The following is an 18,598-nucleotide window of genomic DNA, read 5'->3' on the forward strand; positions in this document are numbered from 1 at the left end:
CCACAGTGTAGAAGAAATTTTGATCAAACGCCGTTGGGTCAAAAGAAAAAAAGTTCCTGAAACCCAACAGGTATTGTACTGGGCTACAACTATCAGGGGGCTTCCCTGCTTAATCATGAGCATTTCAAACTTATGACAATCAATTCTAGAACTAACACTTTAAGCAGCATTGTTCTGTGACATGGCAATTGGGAGATGCTTTGCAGAGAAGCAAGATCTTCTAGGAATACGATTATTCAACATTTAGACCAGATTTCCCAATTAAAAATATTTGCTTTTCTAATAAAAGCCACACTAAACAAGTTTTCAATTTTACATCTTTTATTATATGCCAAAATTCACTAAAGCCAGGTTTTTGCTTGTATACAAGTTACTCAGAAAATTAACTGTATAGGCAAAGATTGTTAGCAATTTGATTTTAAACTAATTTTTAGGTTTGTTCAGTTCAACCAGGCTGATTATTAATGTTGTGTACAAGCAATAACAGAAAAGAGCTGCAATGTTCAAGGAGTTTCCAAATATTACAGATTTTAGACCTCATCAGATCAGTAAACATAATACAAAAAAATTACAAATAAAAGCAGTCACAATATAAAATAGCAGCTCATGTAGCTTTTTTCAAGTTTTAATTTTATTCAGAAAGTGACATTTAGTTCAGTTTGCCTCATTCTTTGAAGCTTCATCAAAATTTTCAACAAGATCTAGAAAGAAAGAAAAGTACATGTTGAAACCAAAGCATCAGTACCTTTTTCACCTTACCAAATATATCGAGTCTAAGATTTTTATCTTAAAGTTGACTAAGTATTTTAATTATGAGATGTAAATGCTAAAGCTGTAACAACGATACAATTTCTACATAAAAATATAAATGCCACATAAGACACTGGTGTAGATGAACCACTAGTATCTTATGAATCCTGTCTTCAACAACCACCAACACCAGATTGCACACTTAATTGTGCTATACCACACTTGTGTGGTGGGAAGTGGAGAGGGAAGAGAAGAGGAGGTTTCCTCTGTACCCTCGTGATACGTATTAGGCCAATTCCTTGATTCACACCATTGATAGCATGTATTATTTTTAGTTTACCAACATTAAAAACTGCAGATGCTATTATTTCTACAAAATGCCTAAAAGAGTGGATTAAGCCAGAGGCCCATCTAGTCTCATACCCTGACAGCAGCCAGTACCAGATACTTCAGAGGAAGGTGCAAAAAAATTTAATAGTTGTCCACCATGGAATAACTTGCCCATAGGGAAGTTTAACTATTAGTGGCTGACTAATCCCCTAACCATTTCTCCACCATGCCCCCGACCCCAAGTCTATTTCATGTGTGTGATGTTCTCATTGTCAAACACCTAATCTTTTTCTTTTTAATCCTACTGAATTCTTAGCCTCAATTCTGCATGTATGTATTATGTACTTTGCGGGACAGTTTCATCAGTTTCTATTTTATGTTTGTTCTTACCTGGGACTTCATCATCATCGTCCTCTCCAGTAGCAAGCGGTGCTTTTCCATCCACAGCTGTAACCATAAATAATGTAATGTCCATTTTAAATGCCAAGCTTATTTGTAAAAATCTCAATTTACAAAATAATTCTTTTGGAATAAAGCCAAAACTGAAGTTTGATGTTAACTTGAAATACATTTTCAGCAGGGGAAGTGTCTGTGATGCAAGTTTATTACATAATTGTGAAATAAGACCCAGCTAGGAGTATTTTTTTTTTTTTTTGGTTTCAGAGTAACAGCCGTGTTAGTCTGTATCCGCAAAAAGAACAGGAGTACTTGTGGCACCTTAGAGACTAACCAATTTATTTCAGCATGAGCTTTCGTGAGCTACAAATTTGCTCCGAAGAAGTGAGCTGTAGCTCACGAAAGCTCATGCTGAAATAAATTGGTTAGTCTCTAAGGTGCCACAAGTACTCCTGTTCTTTTTTGGGGGGAGCTATTTCATTATGTCTCATCAGAAGACACCCAGCACATCAGTAAAAATAGTTGTATCATGTATCCTGTTTCCTTGGTCAACTTCTTACAGCAATGTACACTTATTTCAATCAACACTGCAAATTAAGTGCCTTGCATGAATAATCATTTTCATCTGCAAATGCAAAAGCTGGGATTTTACTCAGATTAAAACAGCATCTTGATCCATTGATAATTCATTTGTTCTCTGTCTATCCCAGACACTAAACCAGGGGTCGGCAACCTACAGCACACGTGCCAAAGGTGGCACGTGAGCCGATTTTTGATAGCATGCAGTGACGGGCTGAGTGGCTCAGCCAACCACTGCTCTGGGGTTCCGGATGCTGCCCCATTGCCAGCCGGGGTCCTGGCTGCCGGCCCCACTCAGCACCCACTGCTGGCCTGGGGACCTCCAGGGAACCCCAGGCTGGCAGCGGGCTGAGCAGGCCGGCAGCTGAGACCCTGGCTGGCAGGAGCCGGCAGCCAGAACCCCAGAGTGGCGGCGGGCTGAGCTGCTCAGCCTGCTGCCAGCCTGGGGTTCCATTCACTCAGCCGGTGGCGGGTTGAGTGGCTCAGTCCGCTGCCAGTCTGGGGGTGCCGACAGCACTCAGCGGGGTGCCGGTCTGGGGTTCCAGCTGCTGGTCCTGCTCAGCCTCCTGCTGGCCTGGGGGAGCAGAACCCCAAGCTGGTAGCGGGGGCCAGCGTCTGGGATCCCGGCTGGCAGGAGCTGGCGGACAGAACCCCAGACCAGACCAGCTCCTGCCAGCCAGGATCCTGGACGCCGGCCCCCCTCAGCCCTCTACCAGCCTGAGGTTGTACTCCCCCAGGCCAGCAGGAGGCTGAGCGGAGCCGACGGCTGGGACCCCGACTGGCAAGAGGCCGGCGGGGGGCTGAGTGCTGCCGGCACCCCAGACTGGCAAGCGGACTGAGCCACTCAGCCCCCCGCCGGCCCCTCTCAGTCTGCCACCGGCCCGCTCAGCCCGCTGCCGGCCGAGTGAATGGAACCCCAGATCAGCAGCGGGCTGAGCGGGACGGGTGGCTGGAACCCCAGACAAGGATCACACTGAACTGATAAGATCTGCATTTTAATTTTATTTTAAATGAAGCTTCTTAAATATTTTTAAAGCCTTGTTTACTTTAAACACGACAGTTTATTTATAAAATATAGACAGAGAGAGACCTTCTACAAACGTTAAAACTTATTACTGGCATGTGAAACCTTAAATTACAGTGAACTTGGCACACCACTTCTGAAAGGTTGCCGACCTCTGCTCTGAACAATAAGCTACAGCATGCTTAATTGTGCTTATCCTGGAGATTATAAAAGAAGTGAGTGTGTTTACCAGAATTTTGAGTTGGGAAGACTGAACACCTTCATCACCCCACCAATCAATCCTTCCCATTAAAAGTCTGGGAAGAGTGTGATGACTTTGCAGCAGATCTCTGAAATCACTAAATCCTGGCTCTGGGGACCAAAAGGGTAGGTGGGAAGTAAATTTAAGCCCCTGCCTCCCAACCAAGAGCATCCTGCACCACATTGAAACCAGAAAGGAGGTTGTTCACTTCAAGTACTCCACCACAAGATGAAAGAGGGAAAACCCATTTTGGGCTTGATAGGTCAAAAAATCAATCTTAAATCAGTATTAAAAGCAGGCTACTAAGAAGTCAAACTTTGTAGCTTACATCTGAGCTTATTCACACACAGAAGGGCTCCTTACATCCATCCCCAATCACAAGCTCCCTCTATACCACACTCCCCCACCCCATTATTTTTTAGGGAGTCCCTGCAATTCACCCTAATCTCCCCCCCCGCTTGGGTCTCTGTGCCCCCTATTACCCACCCCCCTCATCCCACACCAGAGTCCCACATTCTGGCAGCTCTATGTGCCCCTTGTTCACTCTCCCCATTCTCCTTCCCATGGCAGGGACTCTGTGCACACTTCTATTTCTCCCTTCCCCACCTCCACTTATTCCGGCATCCCCAATTCTGCCCCCTTCCCCTCCACATACCAAGTCCCCCATTCTTTGCCCCATGGCTGGGGCTGTGTGTATGCCTCCATTCCCCCTTGCCCCCACCATTCTTCTGTCTGGGACAGAAGTCATTCAGAGTGTCAACATGTTAAACTCTATTGGGAGGATAACAGGAGATGAGATACACTTTAGCTGGAAAGCATTAAAGGGTTCCGCCAACCAGTCTGATCTATAGCCAATTGCAGAGGTACTCAAGGTTGTGGCTGTGCTAAAGAGCTTCATGTGTCCCCCATTTTCCCCCAAATCAATAAGGTTCTGGCCAGTGATGTCTAGCACATTTCCTGAAATTACTGATCAGATGCAGCACTCAAAAGCTGGCATTCTACAGAGACTCCAAGTGTAAGGCCTCCACAAGCTTAGCCAATAAACTGGAGGAAATCAGCTATTTCAGGCCGTTATAAATTGAGCAGTTTTAATAAAACAGCATGGGCAAGTCACTTTTCAACAATTACAGATTCCCAAATCCAATAAGCAATATTGCATGGTGGATTTAAGCAACTGTTTATCAATTCAAAGTTGAGTGTTTTACTGACTCAAAGTAACATTTTAAACTTTTTAATATTAGACCTTCGAAGTTTTGGTGTATCCAAGATTAGCACTTGGTCATATAAAAGAGAGTCAAGGTCCATTATGGTGTCACGGGGTCCTTTTATTTTTGAGGATTTAGGAGTTCCAAGGAATCTTGCTACCACTGTCCTGAGGAAATCTAAAAGGATGACAGGAGGAAGGGAGGGATCTGAACTCCTGGTGAGATAGGAACAGGATGCCCAGCTGCTGAAGATGTTCTGCAGATTCCTCTGGGCCACAGGAAAGCATAAAGAACCTTCTAGTCTATCAGAGGGGATCGAGCAACCTCCTCATCCACATCTGAATTAACAGCAGAAAACAGGAGACCCACCACCCTCCCCCATCCATAGAATAGACAACTACGCCTCCCCTACCCAGAAAAGGGCCGTGCTGGAGGAGACTCGGTATGTCTACACTGCAATTAGACACTTGTGACTAGCCTATGCCAGCTGACCCAGGTTCGCAGGGCTTGGGCTAAGGGACTGTTTAACTGCAGTGTAGACATTCAGTTTCAGGCTGCAGCCTGAGCTCTAGGACCGACCCTCCCACCTCGCAGGGTCCCAGAGTCTGGATTCCAGACAGAGCACCTACACTGCAATTAAATAGCCCCTTAATCTAAACCCCTTAGCCCAAGTCAGTTGACATGGGCCAGACACAGGTTTTTAATTGCAGTGTACACAACACCTAAGCCATTCACTACCTGACCGCAGATATAAAAGCAGCAGGCGGGGCCAGAGGACTGTCCAAGCAACATTTCTGCACCCCCGAAAAAACAAATGCCTTAGATTCTGAGGGGGGTGCATTGGAACAGGGAAAGCTGCAGCCAGGCTCACTATTGCTGGAAACTGGCTATCATCCCAACTGCTCGCAAAGGCCTCATCCTCTGAAGGAGAGGGGATAAGCTTGAGCAAACAGTTTGTGATTCCTCTCCCAGGTATTTCAAAAATTTAACCTGGAAGAGAAGAGCAAGACCAGGAAGCCCCCATCCACAGGCAGTGAGAGAGATGCCCAGTGACAGTTAAACTAGCCACATTCCACCAATTCACTCTCCTCCAAACCCTGCTCTGTAGCAGCAGCACCTTTCTGGGCGGAGGGGACCCACCCTCATTTCTACTTACCTCTTTACAATTCAGGCATATGGCATTGATGGTACCTATCTCAGCCCCTACCTGTGGTAATCCAAGACTGCACGGTGATGATTGCTTCTGCTGCTGGTGGGAGCTGTCTTGCTCCCCTCTTCTCATTTACCTAGGAATTTGGAGGTGGAAGCCTTGATACTCTCTCTCCCCCATACCAACTCTAGGAACTCCCTGATACTGCTTCATTGCCTCCTGGCTACTGAAACATTTCGCCAGGCAGACCTACCTTTGCTAAACCAGACGGGGAGCATGACATTAGAGCTCCTTAGTGCCTCTAAATCCCCTCCTGAAATTCTGTGCAAGTGAACACAGCCAGCTCAAGAGGAAAAACAGCCCAGGCTACCTTTTTAAAAGATAAATGTAAATTAATAAATTTTCCAGATAAAAATGTGCTAACCTATTTTACAGATGAGTGTGCTCAAATTAAGCAAGCTGACCTAGAGGAGTAAAATAACCATTAATTACTTTGCTTCCAATTTCTTGGAATTTGGAAAACTACATGCAGGTTAAGGGATATGGGCCAGTTTCTTTTATTTTACTATATCATGTTGGAAACTGATGTGCAAACAGGATCTGAGAATTAAATTTCTCTTTTGATTACATTTATTAGTTTATGGGTGGAACACTGAATTTTTACGCCTGAAGTTCACTGCTGAGATAAAAAAAAAAAAAATGTATAAATCTGCTGAAAAAGTATGTTGAGGTTACTACTTACGTTGCTTGGGTAGAGCCTCTGCCAATCTCCTCAAGCTAGTCAGACTATCAGCTCCAAGCTGGTTTAAGATGCTGGGAAGCATTTCCGTCAGCTGCTTTGTCTCAGCATGGCCTGTGATAGTGAAAGTGTTGGCAGCCAGAGATGCCTGAACTTTAGGGTTATTGAAGTGGATGACTGTTCCCTGGTTGGTAAACATGTTTACCTGCAAGAAAAAGTAAAATCATATAAAGACAGTCAAATTTTGGACTACAATTTAATGTCAATAGAAACCTTGAACAACTAAGCATTGTTCAAGCTCAAGGCTTACTTGCAACATTTCTAACAGTTCAAGAGGGTACTCAGAAGTAGATATAACAAACTTCACAAAACTAATTAAAATTACTTAAATAAAGCAGTTACCTCTTCAATACCAGAGATGTTGTTGACTCCCAGTTTCTTTAAGGAGAACTGAAGTTTCTTGTCATCTGCTGTAGCTGTTCTGTGGACAACCTTCTTCTTTCTGCGAGCAGTTCCCTTTGTGGAAAGAACATATGTTTTACCTTTATACTACAGCAGTTCTCAAATTAAAGTACTCTTATTTCACACATCACTCACAGGGGATGATGATAGTATAAATGTAAAGAAGGAACAACTGGTAAATTTGACATCTATGTCAACATCATGGGCTAAAGATTTCAAACAAACATCCCATCTTAGCACACTTTAAAGATTTGCCACATATACTTTATGGAAAGTCTATCAAATCCTCTTTCCAAGAGAACCATTTCTAGAAAGGAGAATCGAAACCTTTCTAGGTTTCTTAAATTATATCCAAATTCTGATATTTTTATAAACTTGAAATTAAAGGAAATAAGTACAAGAATGATTTCCTCAAGTTATCAGAAATCAATTACTATTCAAAAAGAAATGAGAAAAACTATACAAAATCCCAAGAATAATAAGACATGCTACAGCACTAAATAGGAATGTGTCACTCAAACACAGAGAAACTTTGCCCCAAGCAGATGATACTTATGTCTGACAGATTGGGATCGGTCTTTTCTGACCTGGCAACTCATATTTTGCACATCAATAAATGTCCTATTGAACTGAATTCTAGGTCATACCCATTTACAAAGCAGATGAGATGAGTTCTCCCCTTGCTGAGGGCCAACTCCCCCCAACCAAAGAGCCCTAGATTTGTGATTTGGTGCAGTTATTTGGCAGGGAAGACTGCTCTTCTCCATGTCAAAGATCCGCATTGCCACTTAATGTTTCTATTACGGTCACAAGAAATTGGCATCCCCTGAACTAAAGAGCACAAAACTGATGGCTCTATTAACCTCATTCCTTTTCCTTCCCAAGTCTGCTGTCCCAAACCCTGCTGGTTCTGCTTCAGGCCAGCCAGGTCTTAGCAATAAGAAACGGTTGCACATCCATTTAGACATAATTCTCTCAGCGAGAGTACCGATCAGCGAATTGGTGTAAAGAAAAATGTGGGTGGACATTATAGGCTTTAATCCAGTCGAAGCAAAAAGCCCAGCCCCTTTTAAAGTTGTGTGTGGAGAAAGATGCGTAGGCTAGTATAGGAAGACCAAACGTAGCCCCAGTTAAGGTGAAATTCTACCACCAAATTGGAAAGGAATCTCAGCCTGAAACTCGGCCTGCCTAGAGTCTGAACCCAGCTCACTCAGCAATTTGAAAGTCACTACAACCAGAACAGTGACCTTTCATGTAAGGAGTGATCCAAAAGGAGCTTTTTATCAGCTTGTCAGGACTACATTAATATTTCAGAACAAAGGGCTTTTTAATAGGTCTAAAGTCATGCCTTGCAGGAATCTGACCAAAAAAAAGGTTTTTTTGGCATGTGCCTGCAGAGACACCTGCCAATTCACAATAGGTTAAGATAGGTGTCAAATGCATTTGGACTGGTTTAAGTCTTTATGCTGGAGTTGTCTGCTAGCTGAATCTCATAGTTAATTTCCATTAAGTGGATAGCAGCTGCTTTCATCTTTACAGAATTGAAGCCTGTAAAGATTACAGGTCTCTGACACATAATCCACCGTGATCCTGCTGAGACATGCACAATTCCTGGGGTTCCACCTATGTATTAAAGATGAGTGGCTGCTGCAGAGTATGTTTGGAATACTGCGAAATACATCTGGCCAACCCTGCCCTAAAATTAAAAAAAATTTGAAGTGTCCTTGCTAAATGGCAACGACTATATCTTAGGCAAAAACGGCAAGTAATAATAGTATCGTCAAGTGGCATAATAATTCTGAAACTCCACCCAAATGAATTGAAAGAAATTTTGCTAAAGCTAGATATGGAGCTGACAGAGAAGTCTTACAAAACAACCTTGAAAATTTTCTAGAGTAGGCACATTCTATTCTTTGCATGATTAGCAAGTTTTCCCCATGAGTAAAATAGTACTTATACCAAGTGAGTGGAGGAGCAGGATATTGCAATGCTGCAATAAAGTACTTCTGACAGTATTAGACACCATCAAATCCAGTCTATTTTTTAAATAGCATATTCAGGTACTACCTCTGCCCCAATTCTCCCAGGCCGATTTGAAACTGAACTATAGCATCTCTAGCATATTAAACTCCACTGTTTTCAGTTACAGTCACAAAGCAGCTAGTATGCCTACAAACGCACCCAGTTTTGACACTTATCAACACTACAATGAGCAAGTTGTGCACACCTAGTTTGCTCCAGATTACATGTACGTGACTAGAATAAAAATGTTTATAGCCAGCACTGCCATATCAAGTTTATCTAGACTAGGTATGTAACCAGACAAGCCTCATTAACAAGACACTTCAATTTGTGGCTGAAAGCATTTCTGTGTTCTTTATAAACCAGATTTATGTAATGACTATGCTACTTAAATGCTTTCAGGCAGAAAAATCCTGTTTAGTTCGCTATAATCTGTATTTATAGAGATCGCAATCTGCATTTGTTATTTCTTGGTTCTGCAGCAATTTTAAACAAAACAAAGACAAGACAAAGTTTGCCTTTAAAGAAAACTACAGATCTATTCCCTCAAGGGTGGGTATAGCAGACAGCCATCAATAGGTTCCCTCCACCTCTTCTAATTTTCACACTACGTATGTGAAACAACTCCACATCTCAGCAAAGATAATATGCAGTAGTTTTTTCCTGAAAAAATTCCCTTAACATTACTGAAATGATTTAAAATAAGCCTAGCTTAAGTAGTTAACAGCTGTAGATGTAAAATTACAGAAAGGCCTATTTCAAAGACTAACTGAAAGGTTTTCATCCAGCCAACACAATAATTGAGAAAATGTTTCCCCTGCAAGAATTGATGACATCACTAACATCTAAACAAGGCACTACTTCTGGTACTAGTGATATCAGTTCTTGCAGGAAGACACAGAACCTTTAGTCCCTCTTTACAAACAAAGGACTGACTGGTTTTAAAATTTTTTAAATGACAAATAATTTTGTGTCTACAGATTTGTTAATGATTTGGATCTTGTTTTAAAGACATGGAACTGATACTTCAGGAAGTAGCTTACCTATTCAATACAATGATACCGGACAAATGCAGAAAAACCTAGTCAGTCTGAAAACTAGAACATACATATGGGCAATTAATCTTGTTGGGTAAGAAATATGGTATCCAGTTTCATAAATGTAATTTTGGTTTCTTTTTATGAAAACCCGTATGCTTAAACTGAATGTATATTTTGCTTTTGAAAATCCAAAGGTTTCCCAATCTAAGTTATGAACCACACATTTAATGAGAGACTCGATCAGCCTTACTTTTGCCAGATTTCACTGGAAAATCAATTAGAAGAATTTCCATTCTATTTTTACTACTGACCTAGAAGAACATAAATACACAGGTAATATGTAGCCATAAGGAAAGTATGTTGGATTTGATAGGCAAGAGACTGGGGGAAAACATATTACTAACAGGTTTCAGAGTAGCAGCCGTGTTAGTCTGTATCCGCAAAAAGAACAGGAGTACTTGTGGCACCTTAAAGACTAACAAATTTATTTTAGCTCACTTCTTCGGATGCATAGAATCCATTCTATGCATCCGAAGAAGTGAGCTTTAGCTCACGAAAGCTCATGCTAAAAAAAATTTGTTAGTCTTTAAGGTGCCACAAGTACTCCTGTTCATATTACTAACAGAAACAGTACATTGGTTAGATCATATCCATACCTCGCCAAGATAAAACAGTAAGTTTAGATAGATTTAAAGTTTCACGTACGCTACTTTGTGCCCATCTGCATGGCGGAGCTGTGCCTTACCTTTCCCCCAATGCGCACTTGAGCCTGGAGTTTGGCTAGTTTTTCTTGATTCATGATTGTTTCTTTCATCTAAAAAGGAAGGGCAGTAACGACACTATGGACACGGCTCTGCTCGCTGGGGAGATCAGCCCCGCGGCGGGCAGCGCCTACAACGCAGCGCAGGCCCCGGCTATCTCCGGAACGAGGGGAAGCCTCCCTTGCCCCCCACCCCACGCTCCGTACCGGGACGGCCAGTCAGGGAGCAAGGCCGCTCTGCGGACACCAGCCATATCCCGGGGACAGGATGGGGAAGCAGGAGGCGAAACCAGGGAGCGGAGGCAGGGGCTCGAGGCCTCTCGCTGGGGGGGGGGGGCGGACAATTTACTCAGCCCCGAGTAACTCCCATAGCCGCATCCCGGCCCTTCCCCAGCAGCAGGGCCGCGCCCCCGCCGCGGCTTATCGCTCCCCGACTGCAGGGCCCCGCGCGGCCTAACCCGCCGGTGTCTCCCCCGACTCACAGGCCCGAGCCCGGCAGCGCTGCGCCAGGGAACCTCCCCGCGACCCGAGCCAGCCCCGGGCCCCTTTGTACCTTCCCGGGCGGAAGCGGCTCTGTCCCGGCAGAGGACAGGGCGGGGAGCGCGGAACTGAGCGCACACACGCGGAGAGGCGCAAGATGGTGGCCGGAAGGAAGGAAGGAGCTGGGGGCGGGCGGGCGACGCGACGCGCCGACGACACCCAACGTCCGGCGCGCGCGCTCCTCCTACCTCAGCCCAGGAACTCGGCGCGCGCTCCCCGCGTGACGCCGCTGGGGTGAGCCCAGCCAGCGCGGGGCCGTCACACAGGTGGGGCGGATGGGAGCCTGGGGCCCGAGCGCGCCCCCCTCACAGCCCCAGAGGTGGCGCGGGCTGCTGGACCGAGCGTCCTGGGAAACCCCAGCTGGGCACCTTTGTCAGGCGCCTGCCTGCAGCAACCGCGGCACGAAACCAGGTCGCCGCCGTTGGTCTGTGTTTTGCCGTCCTAGCTGCTGCAATCGTGATTGCAGGAGAATTGCAGCTCTGTCTCTGGGCACTCGCGTGGGCTTTCTTCTTCATCTCCCTAAACCCTGTTCTTCTTTCTGCTAGAATACAGCTAAACTCTGGCCATTCCCTCCTATCTACATTGCTAAAACCTTGTTGTTTTAATCACTTCTTCCCTGTATTGCAGTAACCTCTGTTCCTCTGGCCTCTGTGCCTGTTATTTTCTATTCGCTTTCATTTTATCCCCAGATACCACTGCTAAAATCATTCTCCTCCTCCAAGCTTCCTTCTATCAAATCATCCTTCCTTCACTCTCTTGATTGCCTGCCTGTATTTCACGATATATAATTCAGGCTCCTTGGATTTTCTTTCAAGGCCCTATATAATCTCAATCCTGCCTACATCTCTGTTTTTATCTTCAGGTACTCTTTCCCTTTCCATCTTACTCCTCTCACCTCAAGACTCCCTTTGGCTTCATACCTTTTTTCATATTATACCCTACACTTAGAACAGTTTCCCATTTCTTGTCTAACAAACCCTCTGTGGTCATCTCCAAGAGTCTTCCCTACATTAATGTTTTTATCAATGATTCTTCACACCCTCTTTACCTGGACCGTTGCCCTGCATTTTGGTATTGTCTGAACTGGATCCTGATCCTGCAAATGATTAAACACATAACTCCACACTGAGAATACTTATGTGTGGAATGGGACACCCAAATACTCAGAAAATCTGTTTCAATACAGGAAAAAACAAACATTGATCACACACTTTTAGTTGTCACCTACCACACCATACTAGAACCCAGACAGGTATCATCAAACAAATACAACCTGTGCCTGATGGGGACCACATCATGAAAGAAAATTTTCCCAAACCTTCAAACAACCCACCAGCCTTGCTAAAGTCATCATCAGAAGCAAGCTCCCTACAGACTGGGACACACCAACTCAAATCAACACCAGATCCTGCCAGAACAACAGATGTAAAACCTGAAGACCTATCTCCACTGCTACAATGATCACTACTTCAAAATACCACCTTTTAAGATTCATGGGTCCTACATATGCCTATCACAACATGTGGTGTAGCTCACCCAGTGCATTAAATACCCCAGCCACAACTATATGGGTTAAACCAGACAAGCACTATGCTCTTGAATGAATTCACACAGAAAAATTATAAAAGACAAAAACATCTTGTCACCTGTGGGTGACACTTTTCACAAAGTGATCACTGTATATCTGGCCTCTCAGTCCTCATCCTCAAAGGAAACCTGCACAACACCTTTGAAAGGTGAGCCTGGAAACTTAAATTCATAACTCTGCTGGATGCTAAACACCATGGACTTAGCAGAGAGACTGGTTTTCTGGCTCATTACAACAACTTGCTGCCTACTAACCCTTCATAGTCCTATGACTTCAAAGGTATTAATTGGCCACTTCATTCTAAGTGATCTCCTACATGTATGAACTTATGGTTAACAATCTGTCCTACCTTGTATTTAGCTTGGACACTCTTGTTTTCTTCTCCAGATCTGAAGAAGAGCTCAGTGATTCATCTCAAAAGCTTATCCCTTCCTCCAAAAGAAGTTGGTTCAATAAAAGATATGACCTCATCCACTTTGTCTCTCTCATATGCATAGTTATTCAGGTATGTACATGTTTGCAGGATCAGGGCCTTAGGTTGTAAATTCTTCATGGCAGGGACCATTTCTTAGGCTTTGGCTACACTTACACTTCAAAGCGCTAAGTGTAGTCAAAGCACTGTCCGTACTCCACCTCCCTGTGGGGAATAACGGACAGCGCTGGGAGCGCGGCTCCCAGCACTGGGGCTTTGACTACACTGGCGCTTTGTAGCGCCGCAATTTGCAGCGCTGCAGAGGGTGTGTTTTCACACCCTGCTGCAGCACTGCAAATTTGTAAGTGTAGCCAAGCCCTTAGTCTAAGGCCCGATTCTGCACAGACTTAGACCAGGTCTACATTATAAACTTACATCAGTATAATATCACTCAGGGGTGTGAAAAATCCATACCCCTGAGCAATGCAGTTATGCCAGCCTAACCCCCAGTGTTGACAGTGCTGTGTCCACAAGAGGGCTTCTTCCATCAACATAGCTACCACCTCTCATGGAAGTGGATTAAGTAAGCCAACTGGAGAAGCTCTCTGGTCAGCGTAGTACTGTCTTCACTAAAGCACTGCAGAAGCATAGTGGCACTAGTGCTGCTGTGCTGCTGCAACTTTTTAGGTGTAGACCTGCCCTTAGCAATGTGCTTGACTTTGCTCACTGTGAGGAGGCAAGTGGGACAACTCACATGATTAACTGGGACTCACATGATTGACTTCAATGGGACTAATCACCATGCATAAAAGTAAGCACATACATAAGCCTTTGCAGAATCTGGGCCTACATTTTGTAAAGTTCAGTGTATGTTGTTGGCGCTATATACATTAATAATAATACAACATTAACTTGTCCTGTAACTTTGATAACTTTTTGGTGACTTATTTGCTAGGAATTTCATGACTAAATTACAGTTTTAATATTTGTTGTTATAACAAGACATTTTAAAAGACTGTCAAAAAACTTAGCCCCAAAATATAGTTTTATTTGTTTTAACAAGTCTACAGAAAAGTAATATGAATATAAAATTATGTAATCAATTTTAAAAAATGAGAATGTTTTTTGTTTTAAGTATTTAAATATTTCCCTCCGGTACTCAAGGCCAATCAGAGGGTGGGCCAGGAGGGCCATTTGGCCTGGGCCTCAAGCTCAAAGGGGGCCTCAAATTTAGACACTCGTGAAACTTATCAAATGCCAAAAAATTAACAACTTATTTTTTGTGCATCCCTATCAGACCAAAATGTGACACATTCTCGCAGATTAGAGCGGCAAATTTAAGCAAATAGAAGATTTGCTTTGGTAAAACACATTTTTTTTTGTTAACTGATATAGATTTTGTCATATTAAAGAGTTACAAATGTTCATAAATATTAATAAAAATATGTCCGTTTTGATGGCATAAGATTAGACCGTGATGAATGTGTCCTCAGATCAGCTGATTATATAAAGAAACCACTACTAGTGGCTGGTGCTGGATCAAGTGTGTGTTGAAAGGTAGAGAATTGTTACATTTTAGTGTCTTTATAGTTTTACATCTAGTTGACTAAGGAATTATTTATGTGTGAGAATTCCTCATTATTATCTTCATATGGTAGCTAAAATTGGTGACTGGTTGGTTGATTGAGCCCTAGCTTGGTAGCTTGGCTATCATCAGAGGCTTTTGTAGTCTATGGGCTCAGATTCAAGGTGAAAATTTGAGAGGACAATCTTGTACAGTGATTTTCGTTGGGACACATGTTCATGGGCAGCGAGTTCTATGGGCCCGAAGTGCCTGGGCACCAGGAATATTCCTGGTGCCCAGGCACCACGGGCCTGGCTCCAGCACTGGTTTCTCCCTCAGCCCTGCCTTCTGTCCCCTCCGCCCCGTGCATTCCCCAGGCCATTTAAAACAGCCCAGGGCCACCACTCACCAGCAGTGTAGCAGAGCTGAGTAGCTTCCTGCCTGCTTGCTCCACGTGGTAGCCGGCCCCTACCTGAGGCCCCTGGGTGGGGTGGGTTTTTGTCCCACCCCAAGCACCCCTGTGGCCAATGGGAAGCTGCTAGGGCAGTGTCTGGGGGTAGCAGTGTGCGGAGACCCCTGGCCTGCCCTGCCTAGGAGCCCCAGGTAAGCACCCCCCCCCACAGCCTGCACCCCCACCCCTTTCCCACACCCTCTCTCCAGCCCCCAAACTACCTCCCAGAGCCTGCACCCCCTCCCTCCACACCCCCTCTGAGAGCCTGCACCCAAACTCCTTCCCAGAGCATGCACCCCCAGCCCAGAGCCCGCACCCAAACTCTGTCCCAGAGCCTTCACCCCCACCCTTTGCCCAAGCCCAGAGCCTTCACCCAGCACCCAAACTCCGTCCCAGAGCGTGCACCCCCACCCCCTTCCCACACACCCTCTCCCACCCTCAAGCTCCCTCTAAGAGCCTGCACCCAAACTCTCTCCCAGAGCCTGCACCCCAACCTCTTGCCCCAGCCCAGAGCCTATACCCAAACTCCATCCCAGAGCCTGCACCCCAAACCCCCTCCTGTACCCCCACCTCCTGCCACATCCCACAGCCTGCAACCAACACCCAAATTCCATCCTAGAGTCTGCACCTCAGACCCCCTTCTGCACACCTGCCCCAGCCCAGGGCCTGCACCCCAGATTCCTCCCCTCACCCAAACTCCTTCCCAGAGCCTTAGGCAGTGGGGGAGGAGTTTGTGGGGGCGTGGTCTGGGCGTTCTAGGCACCACCAACATTTCTACAAACCTGCTGCCCCTGCACACATTTGAAATTTTTTGACATTATCCCTCTGTCTGTATCCGTGTCTGTGTTTACTATATATATGTCATCCCTTTGTCTTCAGCTCAGCCTGTTATATTATACCTTGCGTACTTGAGACTTGACTCAGTGATGTCCCTGCCAGCAGGTAGGGGATCTTGGGGGACAATTACTGCACTGGTGGGGTGCAAAATAAACTTTATTAAGCAAATGCAAAAACAGAGAAAATTCAATAGTGAGGGGTGTGGGGTTTGTTAAGGTAGACAATTGGGGAGGGGTTTCTTTTGGTGAACAGTAAGGGGGTTTCAATAGTGGGGTACAATACAGTAGGATACAATACAGTGGGTAACCAATTAACACAGAAATATAAATGTAACAGGTAGCTAACAATTTCTATGTAAAGGGTGTGTTACAGCAGCATATAACCAACTAACAGTTATGGATAAAATATGTTAAATAGCAAACAATTCTAGGTAAAAATATGTCACAGTGGTGTAAATGTACAATGTGAGGTGTATCAGAGAGAAAAAGGGTAACCAATGGGGTTTTATGCTAGATATTTAAACTCAGTGAGACACAGAGAAAGCTCGGGGGTTGGGGGCTGACAGTGAGAAGACAGACTTAATTACAATCATACAGAACACAGCAAAATCTTATCTATGATCTAACTTAACCAAGGCTACACAAATTAGCAAGTAACAAAACACAATGCAACATTTCTCTAAGCCTAACTTACAGAGTACAATGCTAAACCTAACTTAACCACAGCTATGCAAAATGAAATTACAATTTATCTAGACTAAAGGCTAAACCTAACCTAATGGGTGCACCTTATACTAGGGGTAGTTCTCCAAGGGTGTGGCTGCAGCAGTGGGACAACTGTAAGTGGGCTGCCCAGGATAGAATCCAGGGAGGCACAGCTTGGCAGTGGCACAGGTTTATTTCTAGCAGCACAGACCACGGAGTTAGCTTAGGTCTGTCTGCTGGGGAAACAGAGCCAGCAGCCAGGACAGGGGGAGTCTGCAAGAGGGAGTTCTTACCAATCCCCAGGACAGCAGCAAAGGCAGAAGCAGGCACAGCAGTTTCAGCATTAGAGGACTCAATTCGCTCACAATAATCAGGAGATCTCCAGGCAAAATTCGTTGTTCGTGGGAGGGGAGTTTAAAAACGGGGGTACGCTCAAAAATAAAATGAGAGCGGAGAAAGGACCCCCCAGAACTCCTGGCTGATCAGACCAGGCAGCAATGCAGGAATCTTTCTAAGGTCTGATCAGAAAATGTCTGGTTATAAAGGCAAACTTAGGCAGTTTCCCGCCAGTAACTTTGATTGGTCCCCTTCTTACAGGGAGGAGAGAAAGCAGGGAAAAAACTGCAGGTAGGCATAGAACATGTCTGGGCAAGTTTTAAGCCACAGGCATGACTCATATGCTCAGCTATTTGGCCATATTAGGTCTTGCATACCTGGGCAGAGCACCCTACACCGAGCCCAGGTCTAAACAAAGGAGCCAAAAGCTCCCCCCCCCCCCCAAGCAGAGCAATGGCTCCAGTTAGTCTGCACAAGTCATTTCCATGGCCAGCAGGGCCAGGCTGTGACTTTTGTTAGCCCACGGCCAGGAGGGGCGGACACAGAACAACCAGAAAGGAGAGGGAGAAAAAAAAGTGCAGCAGGGGGGACAGCTGTAACAGACAAGTGATAAGGATAATAACTTGTCTGACTGTTTAATTTTGTGTTCTTAATTAGTATTCCTTCGTTTTAAGTCTTTTCAGCATTTGTGTACCATTCAGCAGTTGTGTACATGTTTACAGTAGAAGATTTCAAGTGTAAATAAGCTACTTATTTACAGCAGAATATTTCAAGTGTGAATAGGCTACATATTGACCAGATAGATCACTATGAAGAGGAGATTTGAAAGTGGTGCAAGCAAGAGACAGCGAAAACAAGTGAGTGAAGCAGCAGCTAAGAGCTCTATGCCAATAACGTCATTTCTCAAAACACTGGAAAACACATCTTACACAACAAACAATGCTACAGAAATATTAATAGTCAAGAAGATGTGCCAACAGTAACAGATGCAGCAGAAGATAACTGTGTAGGATCAAGAAACTCAACAGCAACGGGAAGATGTAGATCTTGCACATCAAGAGCAATTCATGAATACTACAGGTTTGACTGTGACAGACATTGGAATTATTGATAAGAGCAATGCTACCCAAATGCAATCTTTTCTTCAAATTAGTTGTTTTGAAATTCCAAGTAACATTCCACGAGATGCTGTTAATCATGCTTTCCCTATTCGTCTGCTGACAAAAACTTTTCCAAATGATGAGACCTGCACAAGAGACTGATTATGCTGGAGTACGGAAAAACAATCTCTGTACTGTGCACCCTGCTTCATTTTGAACAAAAGTGCTGCAAATGCATCAATTCTCTCTGATCAATCAGGCTGGAGCATCAACAGAGGTTGGAGGAAGTTGAAAGACCGAATACCATCACATGAGAGTTCAACGTCACACAAAGAAAACTATGTTGCATGGAAATCAGCTAGTAGGGC

The 18,598-nt window shown here is 44.5% G+C and overlaps 1 protein-coding gene across 2 annotated transcripts; it reads right to left on the bottom strand.

Annotated features, from left to right (window-relative positions):
* Nucleotides 1-303: 303 nt before the first annotated feature.
* BTF3 (basic transcription factor 3) lies at nucleotides 304-11,410 on the bottom strand. 2 transcript variants are annotated; one of them, XM_045022135.1, is made up of 6 exons: nucleotides 11,252-11,410; nucleotides 10,684-10,752; nucleotides 6,817-6,930; nucleotides 6,418-6,619; nucleotides 1,471-1,527; nucleotides 304-701 (listed from the first exon to the last, which is right to left on the bottom strand). In XM_045022135.1, the coding sequence occupies exons 2-6, from the start codon at nucleotides 10,750-10,752 to the stop codon at nucleotides 655-657; spliced, it is 489 nt and encodes a 162-aa protein (XP_044878070.1). In that variant the 5' UTR covers nucleotides 11,252-11,410; the 3' UTR covers nucleotides 304-654. The 2 variants fall into 2 exon arrangements, with proteins under 2 accessions (XP_044878070.1, XP_044878071.1); XM_045022136.1 differs by lacking the exon at nucleotides 11,252-11,410 and adding an exon at nucleotides 11,181-11,239.
* Nucleotides 11,411-18,598: the final 7,188 nt, after the last annotated feature.

This window comes from Mauremys mutica, chromosome 6 (assembly GCF_020497125.1).
Source record: "Mauremys mutica isolate MM-2020 ecotype Southern chromosome 6, ASM2049712v1, whole genome shotgun sequence".
Classification (NCBI taxonomy): Eukaryota; Metazoa; Chordata; order Testudines; family Geoemydidae; genus Mauremys; species Mauremys mutica.

Bases quoted from the DNA above. Each gene is read 5' to 3' on its own strand.
- BTF3 (XM_045022135.1), bottom strand. From the start codon at position 10,752: ATGAAAGAAACAATCATGAATCAAGAAAAACTAGCCAAACTCCAGGCT. The intron at 6,931-10,683 runs GTAAGGCACAGC...CTTTCCACAAAG, and splicing joins AAGTGCGCATTGGGGGAAAG to GGAACTGCTCGCAGAAAGAA. The intron at 6,620-6,816 runs GTAACTGCTTTA...TTTTTCTTGCAG, and splicing joins ACATCTCTGGTATTGAAGAG to GTAAACATGTTTACCAACCA.